The sequence below is a fragment of the Geotrypetes seraphini genome, chromosome 11 (assembly GCF_902459505.1).
Source record: "Geotrypetes seraphini chromosome 11, aGeoSer1.1, whole genome shotgun sequence".
In the NCBI taxonomy this organism is placed as follows: domain Eukaryota; kingdom Metazoa; phylum Chordata; class Amphibia; order Gymnophiona; family Dermophiidae; genus Geotrypetes; species Geotrypetes seraphini.
This window is the reverse complement of record NC_047094.1, coordinates 27,614,866-27,640,638: the sequence shown is the minus strand read 5'-3', so window position 1 is coordinate 27,640,638 and position 25,773 is coordinate 27,614,866. Positions and strand designations below refer to the sequence as shown.

The following is a 25,773-nucleotide window of genomic DNA, read 5'->3' as shown; positions in this document are numbered from 1 at the left end:
ACTTGGTGCCTTGCCATTTATAAAATTGGGCCGTTATTACCCATTTCAGAAGGGGAATGAACCTCTGCATCCTACAAGGTGGACATTAGGAGAAAGACCGGCTACAGACAGTCCCCGCGTTACAGATGCCCGACTTAAGTACGACTTGTACTTAAGAACGTGGTTGCGGCATCATATGATTTCACCAAGCACTGGCATAGACTCCTACACTTCTCCTGTAGCAGATTCAGGAATGATGCACAGCCACATTAAGAACAGTGTGTGATTGTGCATGGAAAGGGACTTGGGAGTCGATGAAGCCATTCATGCAATGTGCGGCAGCGGCAAAAAGGGCAAACAGAATGCTAGGAATGATAAAGAAGGGGATCACGAACAGATGGGAGAAGGTTATCATGCCGCTGTACCGGGCCATGGTATGCCCTCACCTGGAGTACTGCGTCCAGCACTAGTCGCCGTACATGAAAAAGGACACGGTACTACTCAAATGGGTCCAGAGAAGAGCGACTAAGATGGTTAAGGGGCTGGAGAAGCTGCAGTACAGCTAAAGATTAGAGAAACTGGGCCTCTTCTCCCTCGAACAGAGGAGATTGAGAGGGGACATGATCGAAACATTCAAGGTACTGAAGGGGATAGACTTAGTAGATAAGGGCAGGTTGTTCACCCTCTCCAAGGTAGGGAGAACGAGAGGGCACTCTCTAAAGTTAAAAGAGGATAGATTCCGTACAAACGTAAGGAAGTTCTTCTTCACCCAGAGTGGTAGAAAACTGGAACGCTCTTCCGGAGTCTGTCATAGGGGAAAACACCCTCCAGGGATTCAAGACAAGCTCCTGGTGAACAAGAGCATACGCAGGTAGGGCTAGTCTCAGTTAGGGTGCTGGTCTTTGGCCAGAGGGCCGGCGCTTGAGCGGACTGATGGGCACGATGGACCACTGGTCTGACCCAGCAGCGACAATTCTTATGTTCTTATGTTCCGTAGCTTAGAGGGAACATCGGTAGGGACAGTTGGCCCTTTTGACAACTGGAAGCAGAGGTAAGTAGCAAGAATCTTAAAATCTACAAGTTCTGAGTTACATATAAATCCGACTTATGAACTGCTTTAAAAACGTATCTCATTCTTAACCCGGGGACTGCTTGTACTTGGATGGATTAGGGAAAGTCATCTCCTTCTTCCCCCAGGTTGCACTGGATAATAGAGAAAGGTTTGATGTGGTCCTATCAGGAAAGTTTACTTACTTTGCCCAAATCTGAGAGGCTCACTTGGAAAACATGCCCAAAGCTACTTGCCGCGATGTCTCTGTAAATCAGGAACTGTGGGTCACTGAGGCCCGAACAAAGACCAGTGACCAAAAAGTATACCTAAAAAAAAGATTAGTAACTGGTTCAATTCATTGGAATTTGCCTTCATATGAGAAAAGTTATATAGTATATTTTTAAAAAATTCATACCTGAGACTGTTTCATATCAATTAGTGAATAGACACGGTTTACTGTGCTGATTTTATTGTAATCTTTTGCAGAGGCGTCTGTCAGAACAAGTATAAAGGAATGAGGTGGGGAAGTTTCCAATGCCAGCTGAAGACCTTCAATTGCATATTCAGGACAGTCACCCCCTCCTCTGACTATAAGATTGTTGAAGAAATCACCAAATTCTTTCCTTGATGTTGTGTTGTAACTGGGTCCAATAACTGTCAAGAGCAAGATACAAAGGGTTACAGAGACTTGTTGACTTCAAAGCTGGAATTAACATTCAGAACGCAATTTTCAAAAGTGATTAAATAATAATAATAATAATAACTTTATTCTTATATACCGCCAACAATCTTGCGACTTCTAGGCGGTTTACAATAAAAAAAACTGTAAATACAATCAAGAGAAAAACTTTAAATACAATCAAAGAAGTTGTAAATACAATCAAGAGAAAACTTTAAATACAATCAAAGAAATTGTAGATACAATCAAGAGAAACTTTACGTACAGCGAATTAAAGAGTATAGCAGTGTATATCTCGTACAATGAATTAGGGAGTATAGCAGTGTACATCTGATAACATTAATAATGTTAACGTCAGTTTGTGTGTTGCAAGGCCAGGAAGTGCCAAGTTGTTTACATAGAAGTAGATATATTCCGTAAGTTCGTAGAGTGTTCATATTTAGTGAATAGGGGTTGGGGTTAACAGTTTGCTCGTTTAGGTATGTGGTGATGTTACGAGGGGGATTGCTGTTCCGGTTCGTTACCTAGGTATTTCAAGAATAGGTAAGTTTTTAGGTGTTTCCTGAATTCTCCATAGTTGTTTGTGTGCGCAATTAGTTTTTCTAGGTCTTTACCCCATATGGCTGCTTGATATGATAGCAGTTGTTGATGGTGTCTCTTATATTTGCACCCTCTAGCCGGTGGGGAGACAAATTTCATGTGTGTTTTTCTTTCATGTCTGTTGGTTGGGAATGAGAAGAGGTAAAAGTGTTAAACCCATGTTAACTCACTATCTGGAATTTTCCATCTTATTTCAATGGGTAGACTTTTGGCCACCCTAAAAGAGGCATAAAGTTTAAATAAGAGTGACACCAGTGGAACAGTCCTTTGTCTCTCACATCCTTCAGAATAAGAAATAAATCAGTCCAAAACAGTGCCACTAATGCCCAAATTAAAAAGACACTTTAGCAAAATAGAATGTTTGCATCAAAGGCAGCAGTAACATCCAAAACAACAAAACCATATTTCAAATCCCTGTCCAACCTGCGCCAACATAGACAACAAAAGGATCTTAGTACGTATTTTGAGACTTCTGAAAAGAAACTGAAAATCATCTAAGCACTCTCTCTTATCCACAGAATCAACAAACTGATTTAAAACAGGCCTGCTTCCTGGAACAGATGGTAGGAGAGCCGACGAGAGGAAACGTCACCTTGGACTTGGTCCTAAATGGCATTACGGGACCGGCAAAGGAAGTACAAGTAACGGTCCCGTTGGGGACGAGCGATCACAACATGATCAACTTCAAACTTGATGTTGGGAAAGGGAAACCTCAACCACAACTTTAAACTTTAAAAAGGGAAGATATGACAGCATGAGAGCCATGGTGATAAAACAGATCAAGAAAAAGATGGGCAAAGTCATAACGGTGGAACAGGCATGGTCCCTACTGAAAAATATTATCATGGAAGCACAAAGCCTCTACATTCCGCGGATGTCCAACGTAAAGAAAACCAAAGGCAAAAGAGAGCCGGCGTGGCTTACCAAAGAGGTGAAGGAAGCTATAAATGAAAAGAAGGACTCCTTTAAGACGTGGAAATGCACGAAAACATCCGAAGCTTGGAACAAACATAGAGATGCTCAGAAAAAATGTCACAAGGCAGTGAGGATTGCCAAAAGGTCTACGAGGAGAAAATAGCGCAAGAGGCCATAAATTTCAAGCCCTTCTTTAGATACGTTAAGGGGAAAAAACCCGCAAGGGAGGCGGTGGGACCGCTGGATGACCTGAGAGAAAAAGGGAGCGTCAAGGATGACAAACAAATTGCAGACAAACTGAATTCCTTCTTTGCGTCTGTCTTTACAAAGGAAGACACCGCAACAATATCTGACACAGTGAAAGTGTTCAAGGGAGTCGTACAGGACAGCCTCACCACAGTAGAAGTGGACTTGGACCAGATCTACCACCAGATCGACAAACTTAAAAGTGATAAATCTCCTGGACCAGACGGAATTCATCCGAGAGTCCTAAAAGACCTGAAATCGGAGAACTATTGCAAAAACTTGCCAACCTGTCAATCAAAACAGGACAGATACCGGACGACTGGAAGATAGGGAACGTCACGCCAATATTTAAAAAAGGATCAAGAGGAGTGCCAGGCAACTACAGACCTGTGAGTCTCACATCTGTCCCTGGAAAGATGGTTGAGGCGCTGATCAAACATAGCATAGTGCAGCACCTAGACACATACAACCTGATGACAGCCAGTCAACATAGGTTCAGGAAAGGGAAATCATGTTTGACGAACCTACTTCAAGTTTTTGAAACAGTGAACAGACAAATTGATAGTGGATAACCGGTGGATATTGTATACTTGGACTTTCAGAAAGCGTTCGACAAGGTTCCCCATGTAAGACTTCTCAGGAAACTACAAGGCCATGGAATAGAGGGAGATATACTAAGATGGATAGGCAAATGGCTAGAGAACAGAAAACAGAGAGTGGGCATAAATGGGAAGTTTCTCAAGTTTGCAGACGACACAAAGCTATGCTGGGAAATCAGATCGCAGTAGGACAGCGAGGAACTCCAGAGCGACTTGAATCAATTGGAGAAGTGGGCAGATAAATGGCAGATGAAGTTTAATGTGGAAAAATGCAAAGTGATGCATTTAGGCAGAAAAAACAAAGAACACAAGTATAGTATGTCAGGTGTAACTCTGGGAAAGACCGAACAGGAAAAGGACCTGGGTGTACTGATAGATAGGACCCTGAAACCGTCAGCGCAATGTGCGGTGGCGGCGAAGAAAGCAAATAGAATGCTAGGCATGATAAAGAAGGGAATTACGAGTAGATCAGAGAAAGTTATAATACGGTTCTACAGAGCCATGATCAGACCGCACCTGGAATACTGTGTCCAGCATTGGTCTCCATACCTAAAGAAGGATATAAAACTACTAGAGAGGGTGCAGAGACGAGCAACAAAGCTAGTGAAAGGTGTGGAGAACCTGGACTACAAGGAACGACTTAGGAGACAGGGGTTGTTCTCCCTTGAGAAGAGGAGACTGCGAGGAGATCTAATCGAGACTTTCAAAATACTGAAAGGATTCGACAAAATAGAGCAGGGGAAGCAGTTATTTACAATGTCCGATGTGACACGGACAAGAGGGCATAAACTGAAGCTGAGGGGTGACAGGTCCAGGACGAATATCAGGAAGTTCTGTTTCACGCTGCGAGTGGTGGACACCTGGAATGGTCTCCCAGAGGAAGTAATTGCAGAATCCACCATTCTAGGATTTAAGGGTAAACTAGATGCACATCTCCTTAAGAGTGGCATAGAGTGATATGGGTAAGGATAAATTAGATGCACATCTCCCTTGAGAAGCATACAGTGATATGGGGACTAAAACTATGCCAGGGTACACCTGGCAGGGCCTCTGTGTGTGCAGATCATCGGACTTGATGGACCCAGGGTCTGATCCGGAGATGGCAATTCTTAAGTTCTTATGTCTCAAGCTTGCAACTGTCCAACAGATAAGAAGACAGAGGTACACTTTGGGAAGAGTACACTTCAAAAATCTCCTAATGGAGCTGGCAGTGTATAAGCCACATGTACAGTACTACAATGCCATGTCTGCTTTAGAGACTGACATAAATGATGTTGCCTGGAAAGTAAGCTTATATCAGCCTTCACTGTGTCAAAGCTTGAGTTTATAAAGTTGATTAGAGCAGTGGTTCCCAACCCTGTCCTGGAGGAACACCAGGCCAATTGGGTTTTCAGGCTAGCCCTAATGAATATGCATGAAGCAAATTTGCATGCCTATCACTTCCATCATATGCAAATCTCTCTCATGCATATTCATTAGGGCTAGCCTGAAAACCCGATTGGCCTGGTGTTCCTCCAGGACAGGGTTGGGAATCACTGGATTAGAGAACAGTTGATTACTGAGTGGCCTCTACAAAGACCTTGAAGATCCCTGCCCTGTAGGCCTTCTTGGCCTTCTCCGAAGACCATTCCACCTGTACGCTCCTCCAAGCCTGCCTTAGTCATTTCTTGATAGTCCAGAGAGGGAGGCGAACTCTTCTTTTTATTGAGTTCTGGTCCCTTTAAGAAAGGCTCCCAAGGAGCATTGGGCAATGCATTAGAAGCCCCAGGCTCCCAGGGAATATGACCAAGCTTATGAGGTTGATCCCAAGTTGTATTATTTCTTTTGCTGTGGGAGTCACTAACCTGCAGTATTGAGTTGCCCCAGGTTAATGACTCCTGCAGTAAGCTGAGCTGCAGTAAAATGCCGTATTTTCCCACAGCTTACTAATGCCCCCAACTCCTAACTCCTCTTTTACTAAGGTACGCTATGCTTTTTAGCGTGCGATAAATATTAGCACGTGCTAAACGCTAACACATGCATGTTATTCCATGTATGGGTTAGCGGTTAGTGCACGCGTTGATTTAGCACACCTCAGCAAAAGAGGGCCCTAGTTTGCTGTACCTTCGTATACGGTTACATTTCTCTTATAAATTTTCTCGATTACTGCCCCTTCTTCCGTGAAATGCCCTCCCATTGGATCTCCGCTTAGAAGATTCCCTCCACAAATTCAAGTCAAAGCTCAAAACTTTTCAAATAGAATTCATGTCGTTAGTAACATAGTAAACATAGTAGATGACAGCAGATAAAGACCCAAATGGTCCTTCTAGTCTGCCCAACCTTATTCAATCTAAAAATTTGTTCCTCTATGGACTTTGCTAAAAATAAAAACGCTTCTTTTGAAGCAAACCCCACCATATTGTACTCGCCCCTTCCCTCACTTTCCTCCCTTTTATTTCTTTATTTTATCTCGATGTATATATTAGCTGACCGATTCCCTCCTACCCTTATTTGTTCACGTGTGTCAGTTTGTTGTGCACTCCTCTTTTATTCATTTTTTGTGGGGGCTCCTTTTACTAAGGTTCCAGTTTAGGAGAGTGTGGCATAGTAGTTAGAGCCACAGCCTCAGCACCCTGAGGCTGTGGGTTCAAACCCTGTGCTGCTCCCTTTGACCCTGGGCAAGTCACTTAATCCTCCACTGACCCAAGTACATTGGATAGATTGTGAACCTACCAGGACAGATAGGGAAAATGCTTGAAGTACCTGTATGTAAACCGCTATGAGTATGGTTGTATAACTACAAAAAAAAATAAAAAAGGTGGTATACAAGTCCTAATCCCAACCTCCCCAATCCTATACCATAAACTGTTCTAGGCAAACTACTGGACATGTGGTAGACAAAGCATGGGTGTACTCAGGTGTGCCGTGCCAAGTTTACACTTAAATTTCTGCCTTTAAAGTATTACAGGATTTCTTAGATTTTTTTTTCTGGTTGCTTGAGAGTTCTGGTTAACAGAGAGTCTACTGAATTTATGAAACTCCACTACCAATATGGCTCATGGCAATTTACGTTGGGAGTACGCTCTGCATACCAAAGTCAGTACAATGCATTCCAGTTAAAGCCAGAAAAGCTTCCCAAAAGAACAATATACAAGCAGATACAATGCAAAATAGAGTTAATGTGCTGACGGAATAACCAAGCATTGACAAACTTGCAAAACCAGTGGGTCATCTTATGTCCTAATACCCTTAAAGGGAAAATAAGAGTTTTAGGAGCTACCGTAAAGATCTGCCAGAAAGCTTTTTGTGATATCCTAACAAAGCAAGGGTTCCACGGTGATAGACTTGGAAAAAAAACTCTCTCTGCAGTCGCTCCAGACTATAGAAACATAGAAAAAGCGGCAGAAAAGGGCCATAGCCCACCGAGTCTGCCCATTCCAAATATCCCCTCCCTGAATTCACTCTCTAAAAGATCCCACATGAGTATCCCATTTTCTCTTAAAATCCGTCACGCTGCTGGCCTTTATCACCTGGAGTGGGAGTCTGTAAGCCCTATGACCTCACAATGCAGATGTAAAGAGCTTTAGCCAATAGGAAGAGGAGATGCAAATGTTAAGAGCCTTAGCCAATAGGGAGAGGAGGAGATAGTGGATGCTGTGGCCATTTTGCCTTTATCTGCCATCATAGAAACATAGAAACATAGAAAAAAGCAGCAGAAAAGGGCTATAGCCCACCAAGTCTGCCCATTCCAAGTATCCCCTCCCCTGAATTTACTCCCTTAAAGATCCCACGTGAGTATCCCATTTTCTCTTAAAATCCGTCACGCTGCTGGCCTTTATCACCTGGAGTGGGAGTCTGTTCCAATGATCCACTACTCTTTCGGTGAAGAAGTACTTCCTGGAGTCGCCATGAAACTTCCCTCCCCTGATCTTCAGCGGATGCCCTCTGGTGGTCGAGGGTCCCATGAGCCAGAAGATATCATCTTCTGACCCGACGCGTCCCGTGATGTACTTATACGTTTCAATCATGTCTCCCCGTTCTCTTCTTTCCTCGAGTGAGTACAGCCGCAATTTCTTTAGTCTTTCTTCATACGTGAGATCCTTGAGCCCCAAGACCATTTGAAATTTTGTCAGTCTGAGCATATACTAGACCAGGGGTCAACAACCTTTTTACAGCAAAGCCAATTTATCCAAAATGTTTGACCCAAGGTTTACAAAGAGCCGCTAGCATTTTTAGCGCACACTGCGGATTAGCGTGCGCTTCCCCCCGTGCTACGCAGAAAAACTAATGGCAGCTCAATGGAGGCGTTGGCGTCTAGCGCGCGCTAAAACCACTAGCGCAGCTTGGTAAAAGGAGCCCTTTGCCATTTTCTTTTAATAAATATTTTATTGTAAACCGTTTAGGTATCTGTTTGATAAAACGTACATCAAAAAAATAAAGAAACTTGGAAATTTGTAATAATTTCTCTGCATCTAATAAAAGAGAATTGCAAACGCCTTTGATTACATATTTGAAGATGATAATGATATTCCATTTCAATGCCTCTTAAAATAACTAGGGGTGGGCATTTACGCCCGGATTCTCTAAATGGCGCCAAAGTCAGTGGCTGCCTTAAAGGTGGCCACCAATTACGTGTCAATCACTCAACGGCACCCGTTAGCGAATCGCACCTCAAAAGCCTAACTTGCCCAGGGCTTGCCATCAGCTGATCGCAGCAGGGGAATCCCCAATCAGCTGAGCCGGCAGGACTCCCCGAAGCCACAGTGTTGGGGGTATCCTGCCGTTAGCTGATCAGGTATTCCCCAACTGCGATCAGCTGATGGAAAGCTGTGCACTATTTTCAGGTGCCGGAAATGTAGGCCAGGGTTTTTCAGGCCTAAATTTCCGGTGCCTGTTTTTGCATGAATTGCATCTACATAGGCACTATAGGCTGCCTAAAGCTACTTCCGGCATTGGCCATGCCTACTTTGGCATTCAGTGGCCTCAAGCGCCTACATAGATGCAATTCTATTCTGGTGTCTTTTATTTAGGCATTGGTAGGCACTTTATTTTTGCCATTTTAAACAGCATTTCTCAATTTAGGGCGCTGGTAGGGCACCTTCCAGTGCCCGAGTTTCGACACCATTTATAGAATATCCCCCTTAGTGTACTATTAAATTGATTATCAAGATCTTTTTTCTCCCAATTTATAATTGTTCAAAACAACCGCTTTTAAGAAGCGACTTCCCCCCCTCCCCTCTCCTTTTTGTTTTCTCCCTTCCCCTTCCTACTTCCCTTTTATTTTGACTTCGATGTAATTTTGAATCTTCCCCTCCCCTAGTGCCTTTTATACCTACTTTGTCCGTATCTTTGTCCTCGTCTGGTTTTTATGTTCCCCTATTTATTATTTTTATTTTTATTATTGCATTGTTTTTAAAACTCTAAGGGCTTCTTTTACTAAACTGCGACAGCGGTTTTAGCGCGCACGTAGCGCGTGCAGAATTGCCGCACACGCTAGACGCTAACGCCGGCATTGAGCTGGCATTAGTTCTAGCCACGTAGCGCGGGTTTAGCGCACGCGGCAATTCTGCTTGTGCTAAAAACGCTATCGCAGCTTAGTAAAAGGAGCCCTAACTTTAGCAATTGTAAACCGTCCAGATATTTGTTTGATGGTCAGTATATCAAATTGTAAATAAACTTGGATTAATTTCTTAAAATTTTAACTCTGATTGCATTTTTGAACGCTGACCAGAATTTGTAACTTCCCTCTATTGTCTAGCATTGCTTTCTCTCCTCTTGTCTATCCCATGGTCGGGCATCTTTTCTCCCACCTCCCCGCATTTACTCAAACCGTCTTGGCTCGTCATAGGGTCACTGGCAGAGGCAGAAATTCCTACACGCTTTCTACAGCTGACTCGGAAGTCTTCCGCCTGATGTGTCCTGCCCCTATCCAATCCAACTTCCTATTTTACCTTTGCAAGTGGCGCTTCAGCATGATTAATAGTGCAATTAAAATTTTTAATCACACAATTAAAAAGTTTTAACCGTTGCCCATCCCTAAAATGAACTTGCTACATTAATATCTGTTTGCTTAATATAACAATACACTTGTACTACAGGTCTCCAGATGGGGACGCGTCGCTAGGCATCCTAGTGGCAGATGTCATTGCCAGTGGCATAGTAAGGGGGGCATGGGGAGGGGAGGTCTGCCCTGGGCATGGTCATCCTAAGGGCGCGGCACCCCTCTTCCTCTCTGCCCCTTCCCCGCTCCTTTTCTTGCCACGCGCTTGCGCCGCTTGCCTTCCCCCGTACCTTTTTTTTACTGCTCTGGCGCGAGGTTGCTGCCCATGTCGGCACCGGCGCTCTCTCTGATGTCACTTCCTGGACCTGCACCTAGGAAGTGACGTCAAAGGGTGGGCGGACATCGGCGTGGGCATGCTGGTCACGCCGAAGTTAAAAAAGTGTGGGGAGGGAAGAAGGGGGGAAAGGCGCCACCTCCTTTGGCGCTGCTCACGCTTACTATGCCACTGGCCATTATATTAGACCAGGCTTTTCCTGCCCTAATTTACTGGTGCCAATCACAGATGCCTAACGATACCTAAATCCAGCCACACCTATTCTCCACCCCTAAAAGTGCCTACTGGGTGGCTAGACACCTCCACTTGGGCATTGCTAGGTGCCGTGTGGAATTCTATTCACAACTTTGATTAATCATTTTTAATTTTTTTTTATTGTTTTTTAATGGTGTGGTCAATTACAACCTCAATTAAACCAATTAAGAAAAATTAAGATTTGCGCGGAATTCAGGTAGGTGTGCTTGGCGTCCTCAATCTAGGTACCACTTATAGAATCAGGCCCAATATCTCATACTTGGGTCATTGAATTCCACCATGGTGTACTGCCGGACGCCACAAGGAAATCGTGCCGAGACGCGGTCCAGAAGCCATTCATTGATTGTCTTCAGCTGCTGAAGATCATCATACATGGAGCCAGTTGTATCCACCAGGTATGTCAGGGATGAGGACTCTGCAGACAAAAATAAACTGTTTAGAAACCGTCCCCATGATTTCAGGAACATCTCAATATAAATAATGTTATTTCACTTGTTCAATCAGTGGCATAGTAATGGGGGTGGGGGGGGGGGGTCGTCCTAAGAGCAAGCACCTCTCCTCTTCACTCCCCCCCTCCGCTGCTCCCCTTGCCACGCAGATATGCCCCTTGCCTTCCCCTGTACCTTTTGTTATTTTCCCGGTGCAAGGTTGCTGCCTACGTCGGCATCAGCGCTCTCTCCGATGTCACTTCTGGGACCCGCACCTAGGAAGTGATGTCAAAGGGTGACCTGACACTAATGTGGGCATGATGCTGCTCACGCCAGAGAAGTTAGAAAGGTACAGGGAAATAGAAGGGGGACGCGGGGAAGAGGGCAGGGAGGGTTGCCATCGTCCCGGGTGCCACTCATCCTTACTATGCCACTGTGTGAAATCCTTGGTTCTTTCCCTTTTGAACTACTGCGATATACTTTGGCCTGCAGGGACTCGTAGGCATCTTCAAAAACTCCGCTCAATTCAAAATACAGCATTGCGTTTGATTTATTTATTTTTTTTTTTTAAATGAACAGATCGTGTAACGCCTTATTTCTGTAAATTGCATTGGCTGCCAGATGAGGCACAGATCATCTATAAGTTTAGCTGTTTTTGCTATGAGGCGCTTCATGGTCTGTTACCTGGTTATTTGGTGAACCATTTTATTTTTAATAATCCGGCTCGATCTTGGCACATTTTAGTGTTTTTCTCATTTCTCACTGTCAGTGATAGCACAATTGACTGCTTTCTTATCAAACGGCAAGTAGAGAGCACTGTATCGAGGTGGAAGATGATATCTTCTTTCTTAAAGGACCCTCGGCCACAAGAGGGCATCCGCTGAAAATCAGGGGCGGGAAATTTCATGGCGACACCAGGAAGTATTTCTTCACCGAAAGGGTGGTTGATCGTTGGAATGAACAGAGGCAGTTGTGCAAGTTGGATGTCTGTCAGGTCCTTCACTCTTATGTTCAGCGGACCCAGGAGTTTCAGAAATTGGATCTTCTTTTTGTTCTCTTAGCGGGTCCTCGTAAGGTGGATGACACTTCCAAGGCTACTATAGCATGCTGGATCAAGAAGATGGTTGCTTCCGCATAGCTCCTTCAGCAGAAGTCTGTTCCGGAATTTCTCAAAGCTCATTCTACTAAGGGTCAGACAGCCACTTCAGGTGATTAAGGCCAGCAGCATGCCAGATTTTAAAAGGAAATGGGATACACATGTGGGATCTCCAGGGGGGTAGAATCAAGGGGGGTGGGTCATTAGAGTGGGCAGATTAGATGGGCTATGGCCCTTTTCTGCCGTCATTTTCTATGTTTTCTATGTAATATATACTCCCTCTTATTAACTTCATATCTACATTTTAGAAGACTTCTTAAACCATATGGGGCTCATAATCGAAAGAGAAAAACCTCCAAAAACCGGCCTAAATCGGCACTTGGATGAACATTTCTCTAAAACGTCCAAGTGCCGATAATCAAACCGGGTTTTGGACGTATTTCTAAACGACTTAGGCCTTCATAGAGCCGCTCAACGTCCAAAGCTAAACGGGGTGTTTCGGGAGGTGTGTCGAGGGCAGGAGTTGGGCGGGACGTGGGCCGGCTTAGACTTAGTCGTACAGCATGTATAACCGAAAGTTAAACAACAGAGCCTAGAGGAAACTTGGACGTTTTGACCTAGACCATCTAAAACATGGTCTAAGTCACTAAAACCCACCTAAACTCACCAGATAATCACTGAAAACACATAATAAAGACCCCCACACACTACCCCAGTGATCACTAACACCCCCCCCCATCCCAATAAAAATTTTAATCATAACTTGAAATTTCAACCTCCAGACCATCATCACCTAGCTGCCTAGCATAGGAGAGCCTAGTTGTCCAGCCTAGAAGCAGCTTAAGTCATTTTGGGGGTGGGTTTAGGACCCATAGAGAGATGGACCCATGCCCATAAGCTCCTGTAATCACTGCATTGTTACTGAAACATGTTCACTCCCCTATACACCCCCAAAACCCTTTTGTACTGGCATATAAGTGGCTTCTGCATCCATAAGGGCTATAGGGGTGGTAGATAAGTGGGTCTAGGGGATTCTGGAGGGGGTTTGGGGGGGCTCACCGTCACCTATAAGGGAGCTGTAGTGAGGAGAAGCCATGGCACTCTTTTTGTGAAGTTCACAGCAGTGCCCTGTAAAGTACCCCACTATTTAGGTGCCCTGTCTGGGTGTTCTGTCAATCACTTTGCAGACCTCTCCCACGTCCAACAGGGCTTGTTCTAGGCGTTTTTGACTTGGATGGACATTTGTACGAAAATGGACTATAAAGATAGACATTTTAGATCAGATCTGCAGGACGTATAATTTGGACGATTTTCGAAAGTCAAAAGAAGTTGGACGTCTCTTTCGGAAATATCACTTAGGCACTTTTTTACTTTAGACGACTTGTGAAATGGATGTAAACGGACTTAGACGTCCCTTTTGATTATGCCCCTCTATTTGTTTAAGAAATTTGGGGGAACTTAATATTTATTTTGTTTTGTATAAATGTGCTTATTTTTAGTTAGATGATTTGTAATACACTGCATATGAACAGTTTTTCTTGATGCGTTACCCGCTTAGAAATGTGAGGTTATAGCTGGACACAAATAAAGTTTTATGCTAAGTTACGTTATCTATTGTTATATTTAACATTTGAGTGGTTTCCTTTTTCTAAGTGTAACGTTCCTTCCGTAAATAATTTATTAAAATTTTAAACAAATAAACATACAAATCCAGAAAATAACACAAATAACAGCCCAGCAATCAGAGCAGCATTACTATAGGCCAGTGGCCATGGCTCGAGGCGTCTGGAAGTGCCCGGACATCACCATGATGATGTCACATGCGTGTGTGATATCATCACATCGATATCCGCGCATGCGCGAAGGTCCTCCAGACGGGCCTGGAGATGCTAGTGGGATGGGGATGGGGTGCCAGCAGAGAACAGCACTGGCTGATTGCCTACAGGACGTGCCAGGGTTTTGGTCAGGTACTAATGACCTAGATTGGCTACCGTGAGAACAGGCTACTGGACTTGATGGACCATTGGTCTGACCCAGTATATTTATTCTTATGTTCTTACATGAGCCAAGTATAGGACAATTAAGCCATTGCAACATCAGTGATGAGGTTGGCTCTGAGGTACTGTGGAATGAGGCATTATGACATTACAATCTCAGCTCTGGAATGTTGCTCTCAATGGGGTTCTGGACTCTTGCTATTCTTTGAGATGCTGGAATGTTGCTACTCTTTGGGTTTTGGCCAGGTACTAGGGTCCTGGATTGGCCACCATGAGAACAGGCTACTGGGCTTGATGGACCTTTGGTCTGACCCAGTATGGCCATTCTATGTTCTTAAGGGAGCCAAGTATAGGGCAATCAAACCAATGTAACATCACTGATGAGGTTGGCTCTGAGGTACTGTGAAATGAGGCATTATGACATCACAATCTCAGTTCTGGAATGTTGCTCTCAATGTGGTTCTGGAATCTTGCTATTCTTTGAGATGCTGAAATGTTGCTACTCTTTGGGTTTTAGCTAGGTACTAGTGACCTGGATTGGCCACCATGAGAATGGGCTACTGGGCTTAATGGACCATTGGTCTGACCCAGTATGGCTATTCTTATGTTCTTACGTGAGCCAAGTATAGGGCAATCAAGCCATTGTAACAACACTGTTGAGGCTGGCTCTGAGGTACTGTGGAATGAGGCATTATGACATCACAATCTCAGCTCTGGAATGTTGCTCTCAATGGGGTTCTGGAATCTTGCTATTCTTTGAGATGCTGGAATGTTGCTACTCTTTGGGATTTGGCCAGGATCTAGGGTCCTGGATTGGCCACCATGAGAACGGGCTACTGGGCTTGATGGACCTTTGGTCTGACCCAGTAAGGCTATTCTTATGTTTTTATGTCCTCCTCCCCAGTGTGCCGCGGCACACCTGAAATCCCAGGAGACATACTAGTGTGCTACGGCACACCTGAAATCCCAGGAGACATACTAATGTGCTATGGCACACCTGAAATCCCAGGAGACATACTAGTGTGCTACGGCACACCTGAAATCCCAGGAGACATACTAGTGTGCTACGGCACACCTGAAATCCCAGGAGACATACTAGTGTGCTACGGCACACCTGAAATCCCAGGAGACATACTAATGTGCTATGGCACACCTGAAATCCCAGGAGACATACTAGTGTGCTACGGCACACCTGAAATCCCAGGAGACATACTAGTGTGCTACGGCACACCTGAAATCCCAGGAGACATACTAGTGTGCTATGGCACACAGTTTGCGATATACTGATATAGACAGAATAAAAAGGCAGCTTTCAGTACCTGTATATGCTTCACATGAATGGTTAACTGGAGCCAGTTTCAATGAAAGATCTACAGAAACAAACACAAAGCAAAAATTAAGAATTCCTGTTTGCAGCTAGAACCTTGGAGAGCTGTTTTATTAGCAGTTGATTTAAAAAAATGAGTTAAGTGAAAGAAAGTTAGGAAAGGAATAAAGAACAAAAGAAAATATTGCAATAACCTTGTACAAATCCGTGCTGCAACCACACCTGCACTAATCTATTTATTAAAATTTGTTATGCCACCTTCATCAATGACATCTGGGTAGTTTACAAAAATAAATAAGAGCAGAGTAAAACAATGACAGAATAAGAAACCACCGCCCTTATTCTGGGGTGTAATGGGGGGCAGGGTTCGATGGAACTGGGCGGGCCTGTGGGCAGGTCTAGAGGTCCAGATTTTCCAAACGGAAAATCTAGTATCCCTATCGTAAATATATATTTGGCTCTTAACTGCCATAATGTTTCTATCAAAAGGGCCTGGGATAGGCACATGGGATCTCTCGGAGAAAGAAAGAGATAATGGTTACTGTGGATGGGCAGACTAGATGGGCCATTTGGCTTTTACCTGCCATCATGTTACTATGTTTCTATAACCACAAAGTTCTATGACATCACAATGTAGGTGTAAAGAGCCTTAGCCTATAGGAAGAGGAGATGCAAATGTTAAGAGCCTTAGCCAATAGGAAGAGGAGGAGATAATGGTTACTGCGGATAGGCAGACTAGATGGGCCATTTGGCTTTTATCTGCCATGATGTTACTATGTTTCTATAACCACAAAGTTCTATGACATCACAATGTAGGTGTAAAGAGCCTTAGCCTACAGGAAGAGGAGATGAAAATGTTAAGAGCTTTAACCAATAGGAAGAGGAGGAGATAATGGTTACTGCGGATGGGCAGACTAGATGGGCCATTTGGTCTTTATCTGCCATCATGTTTCTATATTATGGCAAGATGTGCAATAGGGACAATAGCTTATCTTTTAAAGTGACTTTCTGTGTTAATTGGTCCACTTCCATTCTTTTTCTTTCCTTCGGTCCACTTCACCTAGTGACTGACCCAGGTGAAGTGTTCAAGTCCTTTTCTAACAATGCTACCAGTAGGGAGTCAGACTGGTAAACAAGGGACTGCATTCTTGGTGATAGGCTGACCCCTAGTGGTAGCATGGGAGAAAACATGTTGACAGTGACTGATTAGATTTAGTAAATGGCACTCAAAATTCAGCATAAAAAAATGGTGCTAAGCATGATTCTATAAAGGGCACATGTCCATAATAGAATTGTGATTAGTGCTGATTCCCAAATCTAACTTTAGGCGCCAGACTTGTGCCTGATATAAATGCTGGTGCCCAAGTTAGGCATACTGAGACAGTATCATACATTACAAGCGCCTAAGTTTTAAGTTAAGTGTGATTCTGGAATAGGCGCCTAAGGACTCCTTTTATGAAGGTACGCTAGGGCCTTAACACGTGGAATAGCACGCGCTAAATTGCCACGCGCGCTAGCTGCTACTGCCTCCTTTTGAGCAGGCAGTAGATTTCCGGCAAGCGCGCACTGTAGCACGCCCTAATCTGATGCGTGCGCTAAAACTACTAATGCACCTTCGTAAAAGGAGCCCTAAGTGTGATAGACAAGAAATAGGCATTTTAGATGCCATTTACAGAATTTCCCTCTGAATGCTTACTGAGAAATCTCTGTCAGGTGCTCTCATTTAATCTATGGCCGCAGCGTTTTTTTTTGTTCTATATTAAAGCCTCCCACTTCCCTGATGTCAGAGATACATCATAGCGAATCAGAAATCACACTAAATATGGCTCATTTAATCTAAAGCATAAGCTGAGGAAGAAAAGGACTGCAAGAACAAAAAAAAAAATCAAACGTAGTCTGCAGTGAAACAAGCAACAATCGAAAAACAACAAACAGACTGCAGATAATGTACAAGATGCAGGCGTTGTTTATTAATGAAAAAAATGCAGTGAAATATACAACCTTATTACCAACCAAGGGACCCGACACGGTCTGTGTTTCGGATAACACGCCTTCCTCAGGGATCCATGGTGGTTAAGGTATGAGACAAACCGCATAAAAAATATCAAACAGACGCCTATATAGAACGAATGTATTCAAGCGAATCCTACACTGCATTTTTTTCTTTAATAAACAACGCCTGCATCTTGTACATTATCTGCAGTCTGTTTGTTGTTTTTCGAAGAAAAGGACTGCACAATGAGACATTACATTACATTAGGGATTTCTATTCTGCCATTACCTTGTGGTTCAAGGCGGATTCCAAATGGATTGTCCGGAGATTAGAAGTATTTAGGGAGCAGTGTGTACATTTCTTTGAGTTGTTAAGGATTACATCTGAGTTGTCATGATATTGGAAGTTCATATGTAGTAGTTGCAGGTGAAAAACCAAAAAAACTCTGTGGAGTGACGATGTTCCAAAATGGACTTTATTTGAAAGTGTCAAATTACCAAAGATACACTGAAATCATCCACATAAAATAATTCCATCCACATAGAAATAAATCATCCACATAAGAGCCTTAAAGGACCTAGTCCGCTAGGGATACAGGACCCAACACGGTCCGCGTTTCGACAAAAAGTCTTCTTCAGGGATCCCTGGGGGGTCCTATAAAGGTGAATACGTGGGAAACAATTGTGTGGTGAGCTGGAAGTGAGACACTGTGTTGGGTCCTGTATCCCTAGCGGACTAGGTCCTTTAAGGCTCTTTTGTGGATGATTTATTTTTATGTGGATGAAATTATTTTATGTGGATGATTTCAGTGTACCTTTGGAACTTTGACACTTTCAAATAAAGTCCATTTAGAAACATTGGCACTCCACAGAGGTTTTTTTGTTTTCTCTGGATTTTCTTCTTTGTGGATATTTTGGGGTCAAATCCTTTTGTTTTTTTTGTAGATGCAGGCGATGCTTGGGACAGTTCTGATTGTGTTAGTTGGGTTTTATGTGTTTTTTGAATAGAAGGGTTTTTTATTTCTTTTTTTGAAGGTTTTGTAGTCTGTGGTCGTGGTCAATAGGTTATAGAGTTGTGAGCCAAGTGTTGAAGCTCAAGTGGCTAGAAGGTTGTCGTACAGATTTTTTTCTTTTGACGTTTTTGGTTGGGCAAGCTGAAAAAACAGTCTGACCCATTTTGAAAGGGAACACTGAATTTCGAAACATGTCTATGATTCAGGGGCAAGTCAAATGCACGCAAGACAAAAGCGCACAGACAATTGCATGCAGACAAGTGAGTGCAAGACAATTGAGCGCTTACCCCATTGAAATAAGGGGGGGGGGAGGTGTCAATATTTAATGAGAGTTATATGAGCCAGAGCAACTTCAGCCCAGTTAACGCCTACTGACCTGCTCCTGACATAATATTCATTAATATCCAACTAGGTACTACCATCTTCAAGCTGCGACTTGTACTATTATCAGTTGGGTGATGACTTTAAAAAGGTCCTTTGATCAATTGTGCTCTCAAATCTAGACTACTGCAATATAGTGTTCCAGGGTGTTCCATCCACTGTATTAACAGCATTATAGGTTGCACAGAATTCTGTTATCCGCACATTATATAAGTTATCAAAGTGTGATCACATATCAGTTTTACATTAAGCTGTATTGGCTTACGGTAAGGGTCTCAAAGTCCCTCCGTGAGGGCCGCAATCCAGTCGGGTTTTCAAGATTTCCCCAATGAATATGCATGAGATCTAGGTGCACGCACTGCTTTCAATGGATATTCATTGGAGAAATCCTGAAAACCCGACAGGATTGCGGCTCTCGAGGAGGGACTTTGAGATCCTTGGCTTACGGTATACTACGGAGTGAGGTATAAATAGTTGTCGCTAACCTATAGATTGTCACCTGTCAGAAGTAGTCGCTTATCAGACTTCACTCTTAAAGTTACGTTCTGCTAGTGATGGTGATTTGATGATACCAGCTAGAAAGGAGTTGCGATTGCAAACCATGAGGGCTGCAACATTTTCATGTGCGGGCCCAGCAGAGGGGAATAAACTCCTAGGTTACATACATCAGCAAGGGAATCTTGGCACGTTTAAACATTTGTTGAAACATCATCCGTTTTGTCAGATGAAATATGGGTGCTAAGAGAGAAGACAATGTAGTTCTACAACTTGACTATATAAGCGATACAAAGAGACCGGGATAGGGTATTTCTGGCATGTGGGTGAGTATTGTATGTGAGGGTGGGGTGTATTGTTTTTGATGTGTATTTTATATAGGACAAAGCAGTTATGACAAGTCTGTGCTTGTATAATATGTGTTTTTGTAATGTGTGGGTTTTTTTACTATGTACTCTATGTGCTTTTGGAACCTGCTTTGCATAAAGTGGGATATAAATAGAAAACATAAATCTAAGTTTCATATCCAGCTATCCAGTTACCCTTGGATTCCATACATGGTGTTCAAAATTGTGTACACACATTTTGTTTGGCACATACTCATATTGTGTATGCAATGCAATGGGGTGTACATCCTGTCCCAGGAAACTGGGGTCTCTTCATTCCCCTGTGGAGCTGCCCCTGGAAGAGGAGACGTGACTGCTGAACAAGATGAAATCGATGGGATTAGGAGAGACTATAACTGCATGGGTTAAAGATTGGCTTAGTGGCAGACTTCAGAGGGTGGTGGTTAACGGTACCTTCTCTAAAATGTCAGAGGTGACTAGCGGAGTGCCACAGGGTTCAGTCCTGGGCCCACTCCTCTTCAACATATTCATTGGGGATCTAACTCAAGGGCTTCAAGGCAAGGTAACCTTATTCGCTGATGACGCCAAACTATGCAATATAGTAAACGGCTATAATCTACAGGATGCTATGGAGCAAGACCTGCGTACTTTAGAAAAATGGTCCTTGATCTGGCAGCTTGGCTTCAACGCCAAGAAATGTAAGGTCATGCATCTCGGTAACAGAAATCCTTGCAGAACCTACACCCTGAATGGAGAAACTTTAACAAGGACTACAGAAGAACGAGACTTGGGAGTGATCATCAGTGCTGACATGAAGGCAGCCACTCAGGTGGAGAAGGCTTCATCTAAAGCACGGCAGATGATAGGTTGTATCAAGAGAAGCTTCGTCAACAGGAAACCTGAAGTCATGATGCCATTGTACAGAGCCATGGTGAGACCTCATCTGGAATACTGTGTGCAATTCTGGAGGCCACATTACCGTAAGGATGTGCTCAGAATTGAATCGGTTCAGCGGATGGCCACCAGGTTGGTCTCGGGGCTAAAGGGTCTCCCGTACGAAGAAAGATTGAGCAAATTGCAGCTCTACACTCTCGAAGAGCGTAGGGAGAGGGGAGACATGATTGAGACTTTTAAGTACATCACAGGACGGGTCGAGGTGGAAGAGGATATCTTTTTTCTCAAGGGACCCTCGACCACAAGAGGACATCCGCTCAAACTCAAGGGAGGGAAGTTTAGTGGAGACGCCAGGAAGTACTTCTTCACGGAGAGAGTGATTGAGCATTGGAACAAGCTTCCAGTGCAGGTGGTCGAGGCACGCAGCATCCCAGACTTCAAGAACAAATGGGATACCTATGTGGGATCCCTACGAGGTCATGCCAAGGGATAGGGTCACTAGGACTTGAATTGGCGGGTCAGTAGAATGACAGTACAATTATTGTACTTTAGGGGTCAGTAGACTTAAGAGGGTGGGTAAATGGTGTGGGCAGACTTGATGGGCTATGGCCCTTATCTGCCGTCATCTTTCTATGTTTCTATGTTTCTATGACTAGGGGAACTATAATCCTGCTGGAGAGGATTTAGTTAGCATGGAAAGACTAGGAGTGTGGTGGCAGGTCTCAGATATCCCCTACCCTTCCAATCGGTGTGACTGCTGATAAAGAAGGAGAAAGTGAACCGATTTGCATTTGGCAAACCTAATTTGCATATGTGCTTAGGTGATGAGGAAAGGGATTTTGAAGCTATGTAAGAGATCCTTGGGACTGGGACTGGGACTGGGAAACCCCCTCCCCCCCTCCCCCCGGAAAGGGAGGGTAAATCTCTCTTCTGGGTTAGAGGGTTCAGCAGGCAGCAGCAAAGTATTGAAGGGCACAATATAATAGAGATTTTGACCAGTACTGACAGTGGACCCAGTGCAGTTGAGATCAAAAGTAACCAGTAGGAGGAAGGTCTGTGGAGACCTGTGGAGACCAGTAGAAAAGGACCAAACCTCAGCCTACACTTTCAGGTAGGTGGCACAGGAAGAGGGCTGGGAAGTCCATCAACCAAACCACATTCAACAAATGGGATGCATTGAGAACAATTTGTATATCTTAAGTGCTAAGCTATAAAGATGTGCTATAAAGCTATAAGGCTATAAAGCTATAAAGATGTGCTAAGCTATAAATCTATGTGCTATAAAGCTATAAGGCTATAAAGCTATAAAGATGTGCTAAGCTATAAATCTTTTAGCAAGTAACTGAAAAAGGGATGTGAGAGTCCCATGGACCTAGGGGGGATCCCCGCGGAACCAGGGGGGATTCCTGCGGGGTTCCCACAGGACCCGTGGGATTCCCGTAATCCCCGTTCCTGTGCAGACCTCTAGTCCAGACCAATACTCTAAGGGAGCCACTTTTACTTACCCCGTATAGATCCGGTTGTTGCTGGTAAAGACCACATGCAGGAAAGCAGCAGCATGGTATAGTAGAGAAGGGTCTGCATTCTCACACACTGCTGTTAATATAAGAATTGCTAAACATTTCTTGGTCATGAAATGGCAAGGACTCAACATTAGCATCAACAAAGGGTATAGATTTTGAACTGCCCATGTCACCTAGGCTAAGAGGTCAGTAGGTGTCTATTTGAGGCTATTTTATAAAGAAAAGTGTGTGCCTATACTAATTTTTGGAATAAAGTTACTGGCTTTTATTCAGCACATAACAGTCTTCTGGTATATATTTATAAATCGCACATCTACAGATTATATATATCTTTAATTTGATCAAAAACTTATTTTCAAAGGTAAACAACCTCCTGAGATGTAACCTTAAGCTAGCAAATTGCAATCTCCTACAGGAGGGTACAACTTCTTCATTAGGTCGATATCTACTCAGACTAATTTTCTTTTATAATGCAAAACTTCAATTATGCACTTATCTTTTTTTTTCTCTTTTCTCCTCAGTTAACTCGAATTTTAGTTGGAGACATTTTCACCCAACATGAATTCATGTTTCGCTGAAACAGCTGAGTCATGAGGGTCTCCTTTAGTGAGATCAGGAATGTTTCTTCCAGGATTACACTCCTTTATCAAGCAACCTGAGGAGAGACATCCTGGGGGAATTCCCAAGTTGCGGAAGAAACATTCCCGATTTCACTAAAGGAGACCCTCATGACTCAGCTGTTTCAGCGAAACATGAATTCATGTCGGGTGAAAAGATCTCCAACTAAAATTCGAGCTAACTGAAGAGAAAAAAGAAGAAAAAAAAGATGAGTGCATAATTGAAGTTTTGCATTATAAAAGAAAATTAGTCTGAGTAGATATCGACCTAATGAAGAAGTTGATACACTCCTGTAGGAGATTGCAATTTTCTAGCTTAAGGCCACATCTCAGGAGGTCGTTTATCTTTAAAAATAAGTTTTTGGTCGAATTAAAAGTATATATAATCTGTAGATGTGTGATTTTTAGAATAAAATCACAAAAGATGCACAATTGGGGCTATAATGCCGCCATGTGCATTTATAAGTTCTTAGAAGCAGGAGCAAAGGTAGCACCCAGCTGAAATACATGTAGGGATGTATTTTATGACCCACATGCACACAACCCATCCAAAATATGACCCTGAAAAAGCTTACACACAGATTACAGATAAGTAGGTATCTTCTTGGCCTTGTGCATTCTTTATAGATATAGCCCTTGGGTAGCCTAGGTAGAACAGAAAATGTCTTCATAAAATTACCAAATAGAGAAAGAAGAGATTTGCCTCAATATGTAGCAACAAAACACAAAAGTAGAGGCAAACAAAATTTTCTTGGGGTACAAAATTCTCAAAATCACTTGCACCAGCCTTTTCTGTGCATACATTTTTGAAGGAAAATAGATTTGATGAATGCATCTCCACAAGTTTAAAGTTTATTAGGATTTTATATACCGCCTATCAAGGTTATCTAAGCGGTTTTTACAATCAGGTACACAAGCCTGGGAATGCCTCCTCCCGATCTAGCCAAAAGAGTGTGGGTGGTGGGATGCCACCAGTCCTTTTACATACATTTGGGGAGAGCGATTTTCAGATGATCAGTGTACAATGCATTTATCTCACGTAAAGAGCTCTGAAAAGTGTCTTATGGTGGTTAAACCAAACCAAGCAACGCCTGCACACCCAGCAAAATCATTTCAGAAATGCTAAACTCGGAATCCTGTTCAGAAAAGGCTAATCCGGATGAAGTCGTACCATCTCCCTACAAATTAACAGCAGACTCAGTCCTGCATCTTTCTGAGAATTTTCCTATTTTTCATTCTTATCTCCAGCCATAGGAAAAGAAGTGTACATCGTTTGTATTATGAAAAGCAGAGCTTAAAAGAAATACAGTCTTACCTGGGACAATCTGTGACAGTAGCAGAGGAGTCAGTTACACTCCTTTATAAAGCAACCTGAGGCGAGATGTTCCGGGGGAGTTCCCAAGTTTGCTGTTGACAGATGTAGACATTTAGATCACATTCTTGTCCAGGAAGTGTTTCATAGAAATTATACTGAGTTTTTCAATAACACTTATAGAAGGGCACTCTCAGGATTGATAAAATGGGCTTGGAAAAATTCTAAAAGCTTATCAACTCGGGATTATTTGTTGCTGCGTGTTAAAACTATGGGCTCCTTTTACAAAGGTGCGCTGGCCTCTTTAGCGCAAGCACCGGATTAGCGCTCGCTACCCGAAAAACTACCGCCTGCTCAAGAGGAGGCATTTTAGCTCACGCTATTCCCTGCGTTAAGGCCCTAAAAGGAGCCCTATGTCTTGCATATTTTTTTTCACCTGTTAGATGATTAAAAAAAAAAATAAAATAAATAAAAGTCCTGTCAATAAAAATACTAACTGGTCAACATTCAACCAGCAGTAGTCAGCATTTCGTTAAACTCTGGTTGCCACCAGCTGAATTAGATCCAGAAGTTCAGTGGCAGCCCCTGACTGGGTACTCAGCAGCCTATCAGAAGTTACCCGGTCATTACAATATTCAGCCTTCTTGCGGTCCTAAGCAGGGCCATATTGACTACTTATGGGCCCTGGGCTAACTTTTTGGGATAACCCCCCCCCCCCCCAAGTTCAGTCAAGCCACTTTCTGGGGGAGGTGGAAGCAGCATAAAAGCATGGAGCCATAGTGAGTCCATACCACTCGGCTTTGCCAGCCCCTTTTACTGTGACTTGCTATTTCTGAGGGGTTGGACCAGCAGAGCCATCAGTGGTATGGATTGATGGTGATTCTGCTCCTTCTTCTACTGTTTCCCCCTGCAAAGCAGCTGGACAGGTGAAGGAGAATTGGGCAGAAGGAAGATGCTAAACCGGCAAGGACCCTGTGCTCAGGGCTGCTTTTACTTATGGGCCTCCTGTTACGCTAGGTCCAGAGCACCTGCCCCGTTACTACTATTAATAATTTCTATAGTGCTACTAGACATACGCAGCGCTGTACATCAAAACACAGGAGAAAGTCCGGGCTCAAAAGAGCTTACAATCTAGTCAAGACAGACAAACTGGACAAGAAAGTACATCAATATACTGTGCTCAGGTAGGGAAATTACAGCGGGAATGATAGAACAAATATTGGTGCTTAGAAGGTGGGTTGGAGTTTGGAATTGAAAACATCTTCAAAGAAGTGAGGTTTGAGTCTGGATTTGAAGGTTGCCAGAGACGGAGTTTGACGCATTGAGTCAGGCAGTTTGTTCCAGACAAACAGTACAGCAAGGTACGTGTAGAAGGGACAGAGTCTGGATCTGGCTGTAGATGAGAAGGGTACATATAAGAGAGACTTTTCCAATGAGCAGAGTGCCCGGGGGGGGGGGGGAGGAGGGGGGAGTGTGGGGAGCGATGAGAGAAGAGAGATATTGAGAAGCTGCGGAGCAAATATACTTGTAGGTCAGTAAGAGGGGTCTGAACTGTACACAGAAATGGATAGGGAGTCAATGAAGTGACGTGAGGAGAGGGGTAATGTGGGCTTAGTGACATTGACAGTATCTGAGGCGTGCGGCAGAGTTCTGAACAGATTGAAGGGGAGAGAGATGGTTCAGCGGAAGGCTAGTGAGAAGCAGGTTGCAGTA

General features: G+C 43.5%; 1 protein-coding gene across 1 annotated transcript in view; it reads right to left on the bottom strand.

Moving 5' to 3' along the window:
* The window catches only part of LOC117345504 (uromodulin-like), a 52,853-nt gene extending 41,805 nt beyond the window's left edge, over positions 1 to 11,048 (bottom strand). The window contains exons 1-3 of the mRNA XM_033914256.1: positions 10,898 to 11,048; positions 1,446 to 1,684; positions 1,234 to 1,356 (exon numbers count right to left, since the gene is read on the bottom strand). Coding sequence (XP_033770147.1) covers positions 1,234 to 1,356; positions 1,446 to 1,684; positions 10,898 to 11,012 — 477 coding nt within the window. The 5' untranslated portion in view covers positions 11,013 to 11,048. The remainder of the gene's footprint in view (positions 1 to 1,233; positions 1,357 to 1,445; positions 1,685 to 10,897) is intronic.
* Positions 11,049 to 25,773: the final 14,725 nt, after the last annotated feature.